The sequence below is a fragment of the Pseudonaja textilis genome, chromosome 2 (genome assembly GCF_049901715.1).
Source record: "Pseudonaja textilis isolate UNSWEBS1 chromosome 2, rPseTex1.2, whole genome shotgun sequence".
NCBI classification, from domain to species: Eukaryota; Metazoa; Chordata; class Lepidosauria; order Squamata; family Elapidae; genus Pseudonaja; species Pseudonaja textilis.
In genome coordinates, this window is record NC_141991.1 from 145877653 (window position 1) to 145895172 (window position 17520).

Here is a 17520-nt window from a genome sequence, read left to right on the forward strand (position 1 = left end):
TCTGAAGCTATATTATATTGTTAAAATATGGTTAAAAGCGGTGGTGGCGCAGTGGTTAGAATGCACTATTGCAGGCTACTTCTGCTGACTGCAGTTCGATTCTCACCGGCTCAAGGTTGACTCAGCCTTCCATCCTTCTGAGATAGGTAAAATGAGGACCCAGATTGTTGGGGGCAATTATGCTGACTCTATAAACTTCTTAGAGAGGCTTAAAGCACTGAAGTGGTATACAAGTCTAAATGCTATAGCTATTGCTATTAAAATTGTATCTATACTTTTCGTTCAGTTAATTAGTGTAGCATACCAAAGTTAAAAGAATTGATCAACAAAGATGATTTGAAATTTTTTACTCCATCTTATTTCCAAAGTGTTGTTTAAAGACAGTAATTGCTGGCAAACTGATTAAAATTATTCTAACACAATCTCAAAATGTTCATTATAATTCCACCATTTTTAATAATGCACTGATCACAAAGATTCAGAAAAGATTTTGAATCCATAGAAGGTAGAAGCCTATTTCCCTTTTTTTTAGAATCAAAGGCAAAGATTCCCTTAAATCAGAAATCTGCACACATCACACAACCCCATTCCCTTACCATACAAATCTTCGTGGCTATCAAGGCGTTGGTTATCCCCCATTACGATATAGAGAGGTACACGCAGTTCTGGGAGAGCTTGGGTATAGCGATATGTTTGAGACTGACACCTCACATGATGGGATGTGTCCTCATCCCTTTCTTCCAGGGATGCTGGAACAAAAATCGGGACTCCTTCCACTTCCAATACACAGAAGACTGTTGTTGGATCCTAAGGGATAGATGGAGGGTACAACAGGATTCTGTACACATCCCCTGTTCTTTCCAATTTTGTCCCCAAAGTTATCCCACCTTTAATCCCACATTTCTAAGAATCACAGACATCCCTCCAATATTCAGAATTCTTTAAGGGAGGAGAGTTTTAGCATATTTTATGTTGCATCACACGTAGGCATCCCAAAACAAAGGATGTCTCAAAGCCTGCGCCTTTTGACCTCCACGCCTCTTCTGAGGACTCTGATTTACCTGGCTTGTCACTAAGTGTAGATTCCAGGCCACCAGATTTATTGGCATTTCCACATTGACAGGAATCAGGGGGATTTCTCCATCCCTTCCCACACTGGGACAGGCAGCTTGACCCCAAGATTCTTCCTGGAATTCTTCAGCCAATGCCTAGGAGAAATGGACAGATTAGGTGCAACTTCAGGCTTTGCGTTCTTTCCTGCCCATTTGTTCTGGAAAGCTAGGAGACCCATGCTCTGAAGTGTATGTTTCTCACCTTGTGGTTGTAGACAAACGCCTCTGCATTTGGGCAGGGCCCTTCCGAGACACAGCGATGACTAGATGGACACCAGTGGCACATCCAGGGGCTGTCTACACATGTTCCACATCTATTGGAGAAAGAAGGATAAAAGAAAAACTACCTTTAACTAAGATTATGTGAGATCAGCAAGGCAAGGAAAAAAAACCTTGGCTGTTGGAATTCTTTCCAAGCCCTTAACTTAGGGTTTCTCAACCACAGCAATTTGAAGATGTGTGGATTCAACTCCCAGAATTCCCCAGATAGCATTTTCAACTTTCCAAGGTTGAGAAACACAGCTCTACTCTGGGTTATGTGCCTGGGAAAAAGAGGGAAGGAGGCTTAGCATGGAGAAATCAGCAGCATTCCAAACAGAGATTAATCCAGCCCATTTTTAACCTGATTTTTCTCTTGTCAACCACTATCCCCATAGCAACTTTGGTAATATTCTGTTCACTTCTAGGAAACATATCCTGTTGATGGTCAGAATTTCAATCTCCTAAATCTTTTCAATACCCCACTGAGTTATAAAGAAATAAGGAGGTTCCTCTCTTAAAAACCTCAGCCTGCTGAGAAGAACCTCCTACTTGTCTTTCTCTTAAGTAAGTAGGTTTCTCATGGTTAGAGCAAGCAGCAAAGTAATGCAAAGATTGAACCTTTGACCCAGAGGTAGCTGAGGAAGATGATACTGACGAAAGAAGACTTCACGTTCTAGGATGTGTCTAGGGTATGCACACGACATTTTTGTCACCAGGATAAATTATGAAAAATGAGAAATGTAGATGTACCTGTGTAATCTGCACACTTTAGAAGTAAATATGATTACACCGCTTTTCACATGCAAAAATCCAAAATTTTAATGCAAAAACAGACATGCTGCTGCTTTAATTTAAGGCCTTTTATTAGTCATCAACCTGCAGCCTTTGCCACCCCCACCTCACCCTGCCACCATCCCCACTCAACATTCGCTCACGGGGTAGAATCAGCGAGTTGGCTCACGGCATTACAGTCATAGAAGGAAAATCCCAGAGAGGTTATGACAACATCCTGGAACATCAGAGCTAACGTCACAGTCACATGGTCTGAGGAAGAGAAAGGAGAGGTATGTGAAATCAATTTCTCCGCATCCAAGTAGCCAGCAAGAGAGAACTCGTCACACATGCCCACACAACACTTACACAAACAAGCCTTTTTATCTTCTTGAAATATTTTCCACGTGCTAAAAGAATTTTCTGAAAATTACATTTGTTATAGCCTATCGTATACTACTGTTGTATACTACATAACTGTATAATATAAATAAAATTTTTATGTGATAATATAGCTCATAACAGCACTTTTTTTCTGTAACATCCAAACCAATAAAGATAGCTTGACGGTAATCTTGAAGTTGGACAGCAAAGGTAACGCAAGCAGGCTTTTGAAACCTAGAATACCGAATGTGCATATTGTGCAGCCACCCATCAAAGCAGGATAAATACAATAAACAAACAAAAGGAAATGCTGTTACTCAAATGACAGGGCTGCACCATTTCACACTGCAGGTTAGGGCTGTTGGGCAGGTCCACCTTACGTGGAAGTCCCTCTGGACAGAAAACCAACATCACAGGGAAACCTGAGTAGCAACTTTGTACTTGACTTGGTAGTGCTTGATCTGGATTTTTTTAAAAAATATGGGCAAGTGACCAAGCAAGTACTAACCAAGTGTCCAAAGGGGAACAACTGTAGGCAAGAATATCATCTTAGCAGGATCTAAGCCTTTATCTTACTTCTGACTAGGACTATTTCTTACTTGGACTAGGAACCAGAACCAGGAGCAGAATTATTCTTGTTAAGTGTTAAAACCTTGGAAACATTTTGTTAGGTCTTCATGAAAGGTCACAGGTGGGCCACAAGGGTTTATCTCTATATGCACAGTTGCAAGAATAGGTAAAGCAAGAAGACTGATAGTCTGAGAATCATACAATGGCCTCCTTAGACAACAGAGAATGCTTTGCTATTTGTAAAGGTAAAGGTTTCTCTTGTCCAGTTGTGTTTGACTCTAGGGGGAATGCTCATCTCCATTTCTTAGCCAAGGGAGCCAGCTTTGTCCCAAGACATTTTCCATGGTCATCTGGCCAGTATGACTATATACCAAGCCGCATGGAACACTGCTGCCTTCCCACCAAAGTGGTACCTGTTAATCTACTTGCATTTGCATGCCTCCAAACTGCTAGATGGACAGGAGCTGGGGCAAGTAATAGGAGTTCACCCTGCCATGTAGCACTCGGGTCTTGAACTCAGTATGTCTGCTTTGCAGCTGACAAACTCCGCATCTTTAACCGCTCAACCACTGCACCCCCATTTTGCTACTGGAACCGAAGGCTACTCCCACTGTGCAATCTGAGTAAGGCAGGGTGAGTAAGACTTTGCACACACTAAGCTTACTACAGCTCTCAGAGCAAACACTCTCTCTGAGGAAATTATCCTGTAAATTAAATAATTGCTTATGATTTTTAAGCTTTTTTTTTTTTGCATTTAGGGGGGCTCAAAGGAGAAGAAGTTAAGGAAATTTCATTCCTTAAATAAAAGTATTTCATTATCCTAATATGGATGACCAGAAAGCAATAACTAAGGCTGCAACTTTTCAAGGGGCTGCTCTGATTTTAACTGTGACCTGATTGCAGATATTGAGCAAAGTCAACTATCAACATACAGGCAACTCCTTGATTTGGGAAGGGTTTGATGCTCATTTTCTACTCTATATTTCACTTACACATCAGTTTGGGGACTCATCATCAGTCAAGACATATCATAAGAATAGTAGGCTTGCCTGCTCCAGTGCCTTCACTGCTATGTAGCCCCAAAAGCAGGGTTTGATCAGCTAAGTTGCTTCTATTCTAATTGATAGGGAAATTATTTAAATTTAAATGACATATAGCTAAAGCCTAAATTGCTGATGTATTACTTTTCCACTAGCATACTATGGTTTTTCTATCACTGCAGTTCCACTGCATTTGTAGGGCTTCTGGCTAAAACGTCCCTTATTAAATAGCATCAGAATGTAATGCACTCAGTATAGGAGTCATACATAAGCCCCATGCTTACCTTTGCCTTCTTGGATAGGTGGCACCTGTTCAGGAACAGGTGATAAGCAGCGGATCCAAGAGTCTTGCAGCTGGGCCTGGCTTTCTTGGATCCCAAATGCACAGTGGTAATGTTCTCCTTCACCCAATGCAGGGAGATTGGGGACCAACAAGGAGATCTGAGTAGGACAGGAAACATATACTAATTTCTTGGAGTATAAGGCAATTGAAGTCTTTGGTTTAAATGTGATTTAACACTTCAACGTTAAATCTTTGGAAGACAAAGCATTTTATAAATTTGAACGAGATACTAATTTATGCATTATCCCTCTTAACAATAATACCTTGAGGCATATAGGGAAAACAGGCTTGAGATTAATCCATGCAATGCAAAATGTTTCATTTCACATGTGCAGATATTCACAGGATGATGGATAGGTCAGTTGCTAAATTATAATAAATCCACTTCTCAGTTTCCTGCTATTTCACGCACCTCTGTCTGTGTTTCTCGACTCTGGTTGGCTGGTAAAATTTCTTCCACTCTCAAGCACTGGCTCTCATCTCCATAACTCCAGAACCAGTGATTGGCCAACTCATGGCGTTCACATTCCAATTTCCGGGTACACCTGCCAATCATATTAGAGATGAAGAGAAAGAAGCTGGGTTTGTAGCAATGGCAATAGCACTTAGACTTAAATACCGCTTCACAGTGCCTTTCAGCCCTCTCTAAGTGATTTACAGAGTCAGCATATTGCCCCCAACAACAACATGCTAGGCTAAAATAAGACTGGCTATTTATTCTTTGCATTCTGTAAACCCAGCCAGTGGAGTTGATTTATGATTTCAGTGTGTTGAGTGCATCCAGGCAATTGGATTGAATTCAATAGACCATGGTTCAGTTAGCAATGGAACAGGGCACTGTGCAACCTTGTCAGAATCCACCTCTCTTCTTTTAAAATAACGCTTTCATACTATACACTCTCTCATCACAGGCCCACCTGCTCTGTAGGACACACCAGCCACAAAAGGGATCTTCTGCATGCAGGCATGAGGTACAGTCTTGGAAATTAGGGCATTCTGAGACTGGGATCTTGGACACCTGGGTTAGAGTGAACAATATTTTATTACTGATTTTATTTATGTGGATAGGAAAAGTTAAATTTGCATCAAGTTTTCTACCAGACTATATAAATGGCAAATCTCTTCTAAAGACAAGGCTTGCCAGTTTATTTAGGCAGAATTTCAAGAGTTATAAAGGCAGATGAAAGATTTAACTAAGAAATGGGCTAAGGGTAAGGGATAAAAGGAGCAGCTTCTAATTTGGTTGGGACTAATTCAGAGAAAGTTTTCTGGTATAGTTGCCTGTGTTAAGCCGGAGTATAAATTAAAAACAACAAAACAAAAGAATTCTGGAGACATGTTGGTTGCCAAAGGCAGGAATCAACTCTATAATACAATAATCTAATAAAGGGAAATAATTTACCTCTGAGATAATGGAAAATATACACACAGCAACCTATGTTGTATTTTCCACATAACTTTTTTATATATTAAAAATACTCCCAGGCAGAAGAAGAAAACAACGAAGGCTTTCTTAACAGGTTTTCTTAAGCCCAGATATAGTGCAGAATTTCCTGCCTGACAAACAGATGGGAAACAGTAACAAGTTGATGGATCACCTGTGAAGTTGTCATCACATACAGGGAGGCCCCTTTACTGTCGAGTAGCAGATCTGAGTTGACAGGAGAATTCTGACCAGTGGGCTTCGTGCTGTAGATCTGTGCCACGGAGCCGTTCAGATAAATCTAAATAAAACAATAGAAGCATCACTGCTTGATCTCAAGATGCTGAGCACAGCAGTCTCTAACATGAAGCCTCCAAGATGTACATGGGTTTCAGTTTCCCAAATCCCAACTACTAATTCCTAGTACATCTAGGTGTGGATGCCTCCCCGCCTCTCTCTTTCTCTCTCTCTCTCCCCCTCTCTTGGCAGCTGCCTGAACAAGTTACTACAGGTTTTGTTTTTGGCAAAATTTCAGAAGTGGTTTTACCTTTGCCTGTTTCCTAGGGCTGAGAAAGAGAGGACTGGCCCAAGGTCATGCCGCTGACTTTGTGCCCAAATCAGGACTGGAGGTTCTGTAAATATGTATTATTGGTGGGCTAGCAGGAGGACAGGCTTGTTTTCAAGGGACATATAAGTACACTTTAGTCTGCACTTCTTTTTAGTAGCTATTTTAAATTCCATTTAAAATGAAAGAGTTTGCCTGGTGTAGTTTGAAGGTGTATAGCAACAGCTGTGATGTTCTGCAATTCTTTGGCAAGTAAGTTTATTTTTATTAATTTATTTTGTCAAGCAATTATAAGATAACAGGTATAAGTATAAACATAGTTATGAATACACGAAATGGATACATATAAGAAAAAAAACCCAATAGGACAGGGACAGTAGGCACGTTGGTGCGCTTATGCACGCCCCCTTGCACGCCCCTGGAATCTCTGGATCTGCTTTTCTCTACTGGTCACTCTCAGTGCTGTTTATAAATGATGGGAGTGGGATGGTTCTGGCACAACTGAAAGAGGCACTCTGGGAAAGACAGTTCTGTAAAATGGACCAATGGCCTTTAAAATAAGAAGCTGTTGGGCAGGTTACAGTGAGGTGGGTTGGTGATTTACATTTATGATGTAGGCTACCTTAAACTGAGTGAATGGTGGGAAAACTCTGCAAAGCAAATAAAAACCATGTGTGCTAAAGCATTCTGAAACTGCTTGGAAAAATAATAATTATGAAATGTATAGAGCTACAGGTGCTTCTTTCATCTGAACTGGCTTGGTTTTTAAGACTTCTCCTTCCAGCTGAAAGAGACATTAAGAAGAAGCTGGGAAATTAAGGCTAAAGAGCTAAATGAAGACACTCTCCCCATGGTAGAAAAACTTAAATAATGAACAATTTGCTGTCCCTGAATAACACCCCAACAAGTGACGCCTGAAGCAGCCACCGCACCTCAAACTTGCAGTAGGACCAGCCATTCTGGTGATATCTGAAAAACAGCATGAATTGATATACTGAAGAGAACAACAGAAGCTCAATTTCTCTGCCCCAAGACATGCAACCTTTTCCTGTTTCTTGTTTGTTTTGTTAGTTGTAAAGGGAGGGATATGGTTGACACCTAAGGTCCAGTTTTTGGATTATAAACTCGTTTTGCAGGATAAGAGGTTTTTTTTTTTTTTTTCAAAGGCAGTCATTTGGCAGGACAATCAAAGCCCCATTCCCTCTGTCTCTGGGCGCATCTGATGTCAACCCACATGCAAAACAGAAGGGGCTTTATTGCACGGCTGTGTCCCCCCAAATCAGTCCTCTTTTTTTTTTTTACCCCTTGCCTTGCTGACACTACTGCGCCTCATAATACCTTATATTAACACAAACCGGGCAATTTGAAGCGTTTTCACTTTACTGTATACTTTAGTGGAATAAAGTTTTGTATTTGCAAGACATTTCCCCAAAAGAGCTCAGCCCTTAAAGAAAGTATATAAAAATGAAAGCTAAGACAACCTCATAGAAATTAAAAAAAGAAAACAAGTGAGCAGTTCAAGTCCTGTCCATTTATATACTTCAAATTTTTGGAATAAATATCTCCAAGAGTCCTATCATCCTATCCATCAAATCTCACTAGCAAACCACTGGTCAAATTTTAGTGACAAGCAAATTCGAAACAGACTTTTAAACATCAGAAAGGGTATGGGGTTAGGAAAAAAAAGGAGTCGTTGTATAATTTTCAATTTCAATAATTTCCGTTGGTTGCTAAATCAGTTCAATCACAATTTTCACTCAAAACACAAATGATCAGGAACGGAGTATCGTATTTTGGACGTGTGATGCAAAGACACAGTGCTCTTGGGAAATCCATAAAAATATTGGGAAAAGTTTGGAAGTAAGATAAATGCTACATTACTGAGCTATTATTGCATTTCAGTTTTTTACCCATACACATCATATGTTTGTTTGGTCTGTGCTTCACTGACTGTATGAATCCAGTCACTGTGATTTGTAAATTATAGGTTGTGGTTTAGACTGAGATGAAAACAGACTTTGTAGCTTGTTCAGCAAAGCATGGTGCGATGTAAGAGTTCCATTCCATGCTTTTGTCTTGGGATCGCTGTTCTACTGAATAATTTGTCATGGTATGCTTCTTTTTCTGGTTGTTTTTTTTTTTCAGTTTCTATGCTTTATCCAGCCCGTAAAGGGTGCTTGGTGTAGTTTATTCTAGCTCATTTCATATACTTCCTACTTCTATGCCTAGTTTTGTCTGAACAGGTCTTCTTAAGATGGAGTAGACCTCCATCTCTGACCAACACTTATGGATTTTGATGTCCAACGTGCCTTTAAGGTGCCTACCAGGAAAAGTTATTCTTGAATGTTAGCTTCCAAGACAGCTGAACATGACAATATTTTTTCTTTACTTGCAAAGGCATGTTAAAATGTATGCCAGAAAAATATTGGGAACTTAAATATTATAGTGAAGGCTTGTTTCAATGAGCCAATTGGGAAGAGATATGTCTGTTATTCCCAAATGTCCATTAAATGTGAAAGCATGTTATTCTGGTGATTTATCTCATCGGCATCATGATGTCATTCTGCAAATAATGTAAGTTCTGTCATATCCCGAATTTACATAATTGATGTAAATGATATAATAGGCATCAGTTGCAGATCATCACAGAAATGGTATACATTTTCCATAAAGGTGGTAAAATTAAGATCATTTAACTTGCCTTCTCTAAACTACTCCAGATGCAATAGATTTATCCATTATTTGAAGAAGGAGTCTGGATGGACGACATTCAGTCCACTATAACTAATCTTTTCTAAGTGTGTGTTGGTGGAGGAGAGTTCTGTTAAATCAAGGTTTCACTTATTCTGAAATGCAGTGCTGGGAGATATTACTCTGAGGGATTTTTTTTCCGTCAAGCGAAAAACTGCAAGGGTATCCAGTGGCAATCTTTTCCACTCAGTTTTCAATCAACAGCAATCTCAGCCATAAATTTACAAAGTGCTTTATGAGCAGGCAGGAAGGCGTCAGCAGCAATGAGGAACACATCAATGCAAGGTAGGCTTTTGTGTGGGAAAGCCTGACCAGATAAGAGCTGTGTGTATAGATTGGTGTGTTTGTGGAGCGAGGCACGTTTATGCCTCAAGCATCCTGCAGTGTTGCTGGGTTTAGAAGGAATGATCTGTTAAGTAACTGAAGCATGAGAGGGAGAGAGAGAGAGAGAGAGAGAGAATGATGTAGTGGTTAAAGTGCTGGCTAGGTGATGGTGAGTTCTAATCCCACTTTAGGCATGAAAGTCTGGAGAAAAATGAAGGAGGAAGAAGCATTATGTATGTTCAACACCTTGAGTAACCTATAAAGTAATAAAGGCAGGATAAAAACCTAATAAACAAACCAACCTCATTCTCAAAAGTAACATAGGGCACATTGGGAATTACAGGCATACCTCTTCCAAATTAGTTCATTAAAACAAGGCTTCACTGTAATATTTAAGTTCCCAATAGTTTTCTCTCATACATTTTAACAGGCCTTTGCAAATAAAAAGAAAACATTGTTAGATTTGATAGGCTTGGAAGCTAACAATCAAAATTAATGTGATATTAACTAATTTTTCAACTCTACACATGCTCACTTTGAAGTGAGCTTTGTTGAAAGCTCTACTATACTGGATTCTGGACTAACGGGTAGTTTCAGCCTAAGAGAGCCACCAGTGCACTTCCTATCTAAGTCATGAAGATCTTTATGCTAAGACGTGGTTTACTGAATCAACCTGGGTGCCTTTAATATGTTAAGCCCCAAACCATGATTTACAAAACCAAAATTAGCTGAATTCAACATGCTTACCCAGAACAAACCCAAAAACATTTATAGCACACTGAAGCCTGCTTTGCATTAAAAGTAATCCTAAAGCAGTTTAGCCATCCTTTCCCAGCATAAATCTACTTCAAACTTTAAGGGTAAAACAGGATAAAATTAAATCTCATATATACAGTGCTCTGGACAGCTAGGAGGAAGGCTGAAATATCTTGGGATTTAGCAACACCAAGATTGGATCTAGGTATTTCTGGTTCAGCTTTAGCCTATAACCAGAATTACGCATACTTATGCATTAAAATACATACTTAGTCAACTTTCCCAGACTTAGCAGCTAGAGAAAGCAGACAGGTTTTCATATATATATGAATATAAAAGTCATTATTTTGTAAAATCACAAATTAGAGTGGTAAAACCAGCCTAAAGTAATATGTTTCTATTTAAAATATTTATTCACAATTAGGCACTTCAAAACAAATCCTTTTTAAACAGATATAGCCTGTCGTATGGTTGCAATAAAAAACAAAACAAAATTACAGGCAAAATTTCTGGGAGGAGGATCTCCTAAAATATGGTAAAGAAAGGAAGTAGAGATTAAGCACTCAGAAAGAGACACATTTCTCCTCCACAGGTACTAAGTATTTGTGAAAAATGCATGTTGGGGGTAAGTTCCAAAGAAAAGAGGCACCAAGGGGAAGAAGAAAGATGGGGAATGAGTTATGTAGGGCAGAAAGGATTTTAAAAAGCAAATAAATAAAGCAAATTGAGATAAGCAGTCAAACAATGGAGGGTTTAAAAAAAAGTAGCCAAGGGTAATTCCAGATGAGGCTTTTATTGTGTAATCCCTCCACCTCTGTCAGATACAGCATTATTTTACCACTTACAGGATTCTTGTATTTTCTCACTATTTCTTTTTCTACCCTCAAAAAGCTAAAATGAAAGAAAAGGCAGTATTTGATTGGAGCACTCCTCTTCCTGAAAGTCAAGCTTAAGAAGAGAGAACCGCCACAGACTATATAAGAAGGGTGGAACACAGACCAAAAAGAAACATGGGGGAGACAAGAGAAAGCTGAATTGAGGCTATGAGATACCAAGACATAGCAATATAGACAACTATACTGCTATGTCTCGGTTTCTCATAGCCTCAACAACTAGCTCGATTCCTGTGCTTCACTACGAAAGTATATGGTCAGGCTTAGTTTTGGGGGAGGAAAATAAGGTGTGTGGGGGGAATTATGCTTCTGCCTACCAGCATCCATCAGTATTCATCTGGCTAGCATCCTGTCAGTGTATGAGAGAGTTGAGGGCTGTTTGGGAACTGAAACAGTATTTGCTCTGTGAGCAAGGAGACAGCCAGGAACCTGGGCGTGGCTTAGCTCAACTGTTCTGTACTAAAGGTGCTTGGTGCTCTGAAACTGAAACTCTTCTCCTCTGCTTGTGTTTTGCATTTGGAACAGATTTCTTTTCAGGTGGGGAGGGGGAGTAGAACTCCTTAGCATCAGAGCGTGTTAATAATAATATACGAAACACTAATGCTCTGATGGTCATTTTGAAAAATCCTTTCTTTCCTAGAAGCCAAGAGGAACGTATGTGCTAAATTTCAAGTTTGTAGTCTTTACGGTTCTAGAGATTTTGTGATGATGTGTGAGTGTTATTATTATTATTATTATTATTCAAATAGAAATAATAATCTATCAGCTTGGGAAAAATATCAGAACATGATCAATAGTCAAAATCAAGAGTGCTATGTGGATGAAGAATCTTGGGAATCATAGTCCAACCATCTGTGGGGGGAGAAAACTAAGTTGGGGAAATCTGGAATAGACCCAGACCAGTATGTCCAGGACCAATATTCCTCGGAGTACATAAAAACTGCCCTAACATGTAGCTCTCAGAATCTTCAAAAGTTCTTTGCAAGTGACCAGTTAAGACAGAGGCATGAGTTCAACTCCCTGGCGGTTCAAATGGGACTCCAATGGCAAGAGAGTTCAGACGCCCTCCACCTTGTAGTGATAGTTGAAGCACGTGGGTGGGAGAAAGAGAAGGGGACCCTTCTTCCCTACAGTACAGAACAATAGAGGAGTTTTCCCTAAAGAGAGTAGTAAGGAAGATAGACTTGACTTTGGAATATACAGGAAACATTACCTTGGCAAAAACGGGCTGGAGCATTTTATGTCCAGAACAATCAGATAACATTTGAAAACAACTGAAGCAAACATTTCCTTAATTCACTGAATAATAAGGAAGAAGGAGAGGTACAGGATTATGCACAAATCAAAGTTTCTATTATTACAGCCAATCTCAGTCCTGGGGAGGTTGATAATGGTATTGCTGGATTATCACCTGGCTCAGGAGCAACTAAAGCTTTCTAGCTTTCTCTCACTTGCTTCCTCTAATCTTCCAGTTTACTATAGCTTTTCTTGGCACACCAATGGTTATTTAGATTTTTGCAGGCTAAATACAGTGCCCTATTTGGGGGCTAAGAGCATACCGCAGAGGGAGTTTGGTGGGCTCAAGATTTACCTCCCCTTTTTAAAAAAAATTTTTAGAGACGCTGCCCAACTCTGTACCATTGAGCTAAGGCTTCTGGCAAAATTGGTTTCACCCAGACAGACAGCTTAGAAAAGAGAAGGGAAAAAATGTAAAATTCTCACCACCATAACACTACCTTGGTCCCCTGGGGCCTCTCAATCTAACCCACCTTCGGGGCAGCCCTGAGGGTCAAACAGGAGAGGAAGGAAACACTCTTGTTCAGATGCCTGGGGGAAAGGCTTTGGGGTATGTCACCTCACAAGCAAATCTGGGCTTTCCTGCAATCCACAATATGAGAAGAGGCAGGCTCATGGGAAGGAAGCCTGCCAGGTCTGGTTGAAAAACAAATAGTAGATTGTGACTTGGCTGGAAGGGTGAACTGTCTGGCAGCTCTCAGGTTGCTGGAGCATCACAGCTCCATTTTTTTTTTTAGAGTTCATTGCATTCCCAGCCTGTCCAAGGAATGCTTCATTTTGCTAATACCAGTGGTAGTATTGAAAAGCAGCGTGCCTATGCTGTGGAGACCTGTAGCAGTGGGCTTCCTTCTCTGTCAAAGAATAATTCAATTAGGGCTGCACAACTTTTTCTACTCCCAAAGTCCTACTGTGCTTTCAAAAGCTAAGATTCCATAAGAAATGGATAGATTCAAGAGCAAAATTACTTTTGTTTCATTTATGTCTAGGGTCTACAAACTTGGCAACTTTAAGATTCGTGGATTTCAACTGGGAGTTGAAGTCTTAAAGTTGCCAAGTTTGCAGATTTAAGGAGTTAAATCTGTTCGCAGACCCTCGATTTAGATCAACGAACATTAAATAATTACAATTTGGAAGGTGGGTTTTTTGTTTTTTTTTAGGATTGCACTCAAGCTCTGTGGCTTTAGTAAATGTGCTTTGGTGTTAAATTGACTGATTGCTGAAATACCTCTTTTTTTTTCAGGGACTGTCAATCTTCCAGAGAAGCCTTCCAGTAAAGCAGCTTTGCAGTGGTTTGAATAACAAAAGAAGAAAAGTGCTTAAGAAGATGATTGGGAAAGAATGCACAGCCCCAATATCTCAAGCCAACGAAACAGAAAATGCTGAGCAAAAATGCTGATTTCCCAATAGGTCATTCCAATCAGAAATAACAACACAGATAAGCAGAGATACCAGGAAAATCAACCCAAGTCAGAAGTAGTTCAAAAGAAGGCCAAAAGAATGTTAAAGAAGTGGCTCCTGTAATGTTTGAGTGCCCAAATGGAGAATATTTGGAAGAAGAATTATAATCACATGAATTATTCCTAATATGAAAGAAGGCTGCCTTATGCTGACTTTTTAAGAGCCTAAGCTATAGGAAACACTAAGGACCCCCAGGCAGACATACAACTAGAGTCCCAATAAAGGAGAATATTTATAGCTCAGGGGTGAAACGAGGGGTTTCTTGGTGCTCTCGGAGCTTGCTTGTTTTCTTGCAGGTATTACATTATCCTAACTAGGGAACATCATCAGTGCTAGCAAGGAGTGGGGTTTGCTGTTGGTTTATATTCTGGTATCTTGTCTGTCTGGGAGGGTGGGGACAGTCTTAGAGTCTTTAGTTGGGCTGTTTACTTATGGCTCCTTGGCAGTTTCTTAATTAGATTATTGCTTGCTTGATTGTTAGTCTAAAGTTAACCTTGGAGTTAATCTATGCTGATCTGGAGTGCTGACTACTGGTGGAGAGGTGGTGGAGTCTTTTCCTCTTTGGGGCTGGTTGACTGTCTCTTTTCCATAGTCTATAGGTGTGCTAAAGCCTATGTGTCTATTGATGGCTGATTTGTCGGAATGCCAGCCTTCTAGAAATTCCCTGGCATCTTTGGACTTGGCCTGGTCTAGGCTTGTCACATTTTCCCAACTGAAACTATGGTTAAATCTGTCTACATGTTGCGAAATTAAAGAATTTTTGTCATGTCTTCTGATCGTTGGTATTCGTGGAGGCATTCTGCCAGTCTTCTGCCTACATCAGGGCTCTCCAAACTTGGCAAGTTTAAGACTTGTGGACTTCAACTCCCAGACTTCATCAGCCAGCTTTGCTGAGGAAGTTGGAAATCCACATGTCTTAAAGCTGCCAAGGTTGGAGACCCCTGGTATAGATGACTCCTGTTTTTTCTTCTGGGGTTGCTGAGTCTTTTGGTTTGCTTAGGATGTTTTGAAGGGCTTTAGTTGGCTTGTGTGCTATGCTGATTCCATGCGGTTGTAGCAGGCTATTTGTGGTTTCTGATATATTCTTGATGTATGGCAGTCTGATTCTTTTTAGGGTTTGTGTTGGTTGTGCGGTATTGGGTTGAGTGGTCAGGGACTTTTTGATAAAGTTGCTTGGGTATCCACTTCTAGTAAGACTAGAATAACTCCCCTTCAAGCCAGGAGCCACACCAGAAAAACAACTCTGGGTGAGCAAAGGCTTGGCAAAGATCATTCTTAGAAAAACAAGGATTTTGTCCCTGCTGTGCAAAATTATGAGGTACTCAACTTGAAAAAGAAAAAAATAAGTGGGACAGCAAGAAATACCTCTGGCACTCATTTGCCATCTCTCACAGCACAAAGCACAGATCATATACTTGAAGGATCTTTCTTTTCCTAGAGAAAGAATCCCTACAAGAGATCCTGGTCACGTAAGGGGAAAAGGAATGGCCTTTGAGGGATATCCAGACTGATCCATTTCCAGGGCTGCTTGGATAAGACTTGCAAGTTTTACGCACAATCTCTCAAATCTGGGACTATTACGTTTCCCTAAAAGTTTTAAATAAATAAATAAATTTAAAATAAAGAATCCTGAACTTAATTAAGTTTCTGTTCTGAGCAAACGAGTAGAACTGAAAAATATTATTACGATTATCCTTTCAGAAATCAGCAGTCTTGACTTCCGGTTTGAGCTTCTTCGGCAACGGACCAAAATCTGCGATTGTGCATGGTTTCGATCCGTGCTCACCGCCAGAGTTCCCCGAGCCAGCTGGATTTGGGGCTAAGCTATCCCATAGAGGTGGTGAAGAGGGGGGAGACCATCAGCAGGGTCAAGGAGAGCTGCATTTCTCCTCCTCAGCTGGCCATTACTCCCTTTCCCGAAGGCAGTTGCAGCGGTGGTCAGAAATGGCCACCTCAAAGAAGAACTCGACCAGAAAAGAATGTGCAGGAGGAAGATAAGAAGCTAAAGTTCTGGTTGACTGGATTAAACTAAAAAGGCAATAACATAAGGTACCCTGGAATTTGAAATATAAAAAATAACATTGTTCCAAAAGAAGACTTTGAAGCAGCAAAGGAGAGAGGGAAGGAAAAGGATTGGGTTTTTTTTTCTTCCTTTCCTTATACTGACAGCTAAGAGATTTAAGTAAGAAATTGACAAAAATCCACTTTGACATCAATAGGCATTTAAGCTGAAAATAAAATGTCAAAGGGATAATAAAGACTTTTGGATACTCAAAAACTTTTAAAAGCAGGAAAGGAGAGAAAAGGAAAGAATAAAAGGGCGGGATCTGGAAAAATGGAGGAGACTGCCTGGAACTAAAAGGAACTTACAGTGAAACCTTAACAAGATTCCTAAAAGATACATTCCAACTGAAACTTTGTAACAGAACCCCAGGAAGAAAAAGAGGAAAGAAGAAGAAAGAAGAAACAGCTTTGGATTATTTGGATTCTTGGTGATTTTTGGATTTTTGGCTATTGGATTTAAATAACTAAAATCAATTGGGTGGTTGTTTAAAAGTGTTTCAAGTGGCATCACTTTTAGAAGAACTGAAAATGGAACTTAAAAAACAGAAAGAAGATGCACAAGAAGGAAGAGGTTCTTTTGGCTTCGTATTTCAATTTTTAGAAATGGAGATCTGGAACTATGAGAAACAACAAGAAACGCTTGTAGAACAAGAAGGTTGGGACAAAGAAGAAGGCATCTTTAATGATCACATTAATTTTATGTGGGGAAAAAAACGAAAGGGGAGAAAGAGAGTGAAAAGTTTAAGATTTGAAAAAACAACCAAAAAAAGAATAGTTTGAAAAATAATTACAATATTAGGAAGCAACAGAAGAGAGGATCACAAAGAGAGAATTAGAAGTACCGTGTTTCTCATATAATAAGGCTGGGTCTTTTTTTTTGAGCCCTGAAAAAATGGCTAGGCCATCTTTTCAGGGATGACTTAATTTCCCCCCCTTGCATCTTTGGGTGGGCGGGTGGCGATGGCTTGGATGTTGACCTTGGCGTTGGTGGGGTACTTCGTATCGGGGTCAACGCAGGCAGCACCATATCCGGGTGTGCAACAAAAGTACTTCCTAATGGCAAGCCCCCCCCACCATTCCCCCCATTTTGCATGTTTTAATATAGGCCTTAATTTGGGGGGGAGGGGCTTAATTTCATTTCATGCCTATAAAACATGCTAGGACTTCCTATTGGGGGAGGCCGTATTGTTGGAGAAACAGGGTAGAGAGACAAGGGAGCAAAAAGGGGAGGTAGAAGAAGAGGGGGAAGAAGGAAAGGAAGTTATAAAAGACAGAAACAAGATATAGAGAAACAGGGAAAATGTATAAGGTTTGAAAGTATAAGCCTATTTAGAGATAATGGGTGAAAATTTAATTGAAAAAGGGATTCTGCAAAGGTACATAAGATAATATTGTTATATTAGAAATGGAAATAATTTTAGAAAATATGAAACAATGTATGATTAAAATGATGGATAAAATACTTATTGTAATGCAGTGGAATGTTTGTTAATAAATAAATGAAATAAA

At 39.9% G+C, this 17520-nt stretch overlaps 1 protein-coding gene and 1 long non-coding RNA gene across 7 annotated transcripts in view; one reads left to right on the forward strand and one right to left on the reverse strand.

Moving 5' to 3' along the window:
• Positions 1–15294, forward strand: part of LOC148127148 (uncharacterized) — a 51811-nt gene extending 36517 nt beyond the window's left edge. The window contains exon 2 of the long non-coding RNA XR_015741978.1: positions 13730–15294. This is a non-coding gene — a long non-coding RNA (uncharacterized LOC148127148). The remainder of the gene's footprint in view (positions 1–13729) is intronic.
• The window catches only part of PLXNB3 (plexin B3), a 63674-nt gene that overhangs the window by 32578 nt on the left and 13576 nt on the right, over positions 1–17520 (reverse strand). For all 6 annotated transcript variants that reach the window (XM_087925759.1, XM_026711658.2, XM_087925762.1 and 3 more), the window contains 8 exons: positions 6080–6205; positions 5399–5499; positions 4894–5026; positions 4423–4579; positions 2309–2417; positions 1315–1426; positions 1062–1208; positions 597–807 (listed from right to left, as the gene is read on the reverse strand). In XM_087925759.1, the coding sequence (XP_087781885.1) occupies positions 597–807; positions 1062–1208; positions 1315–1426; positions 2309–2417; positions 4423–4579; positions 4894–5026; positions 5399–5499; positions 6080–6205 (1096 nt within the window). The remainder of the gene's footprint in view (positions 1–596; positions 808–1061; positions 1209–1314; positions 1427–2308; positions 2418–4422; positions 4580–4893; positions 5027–5398; positions 5500–6079; positions 6206–17520) is intronic.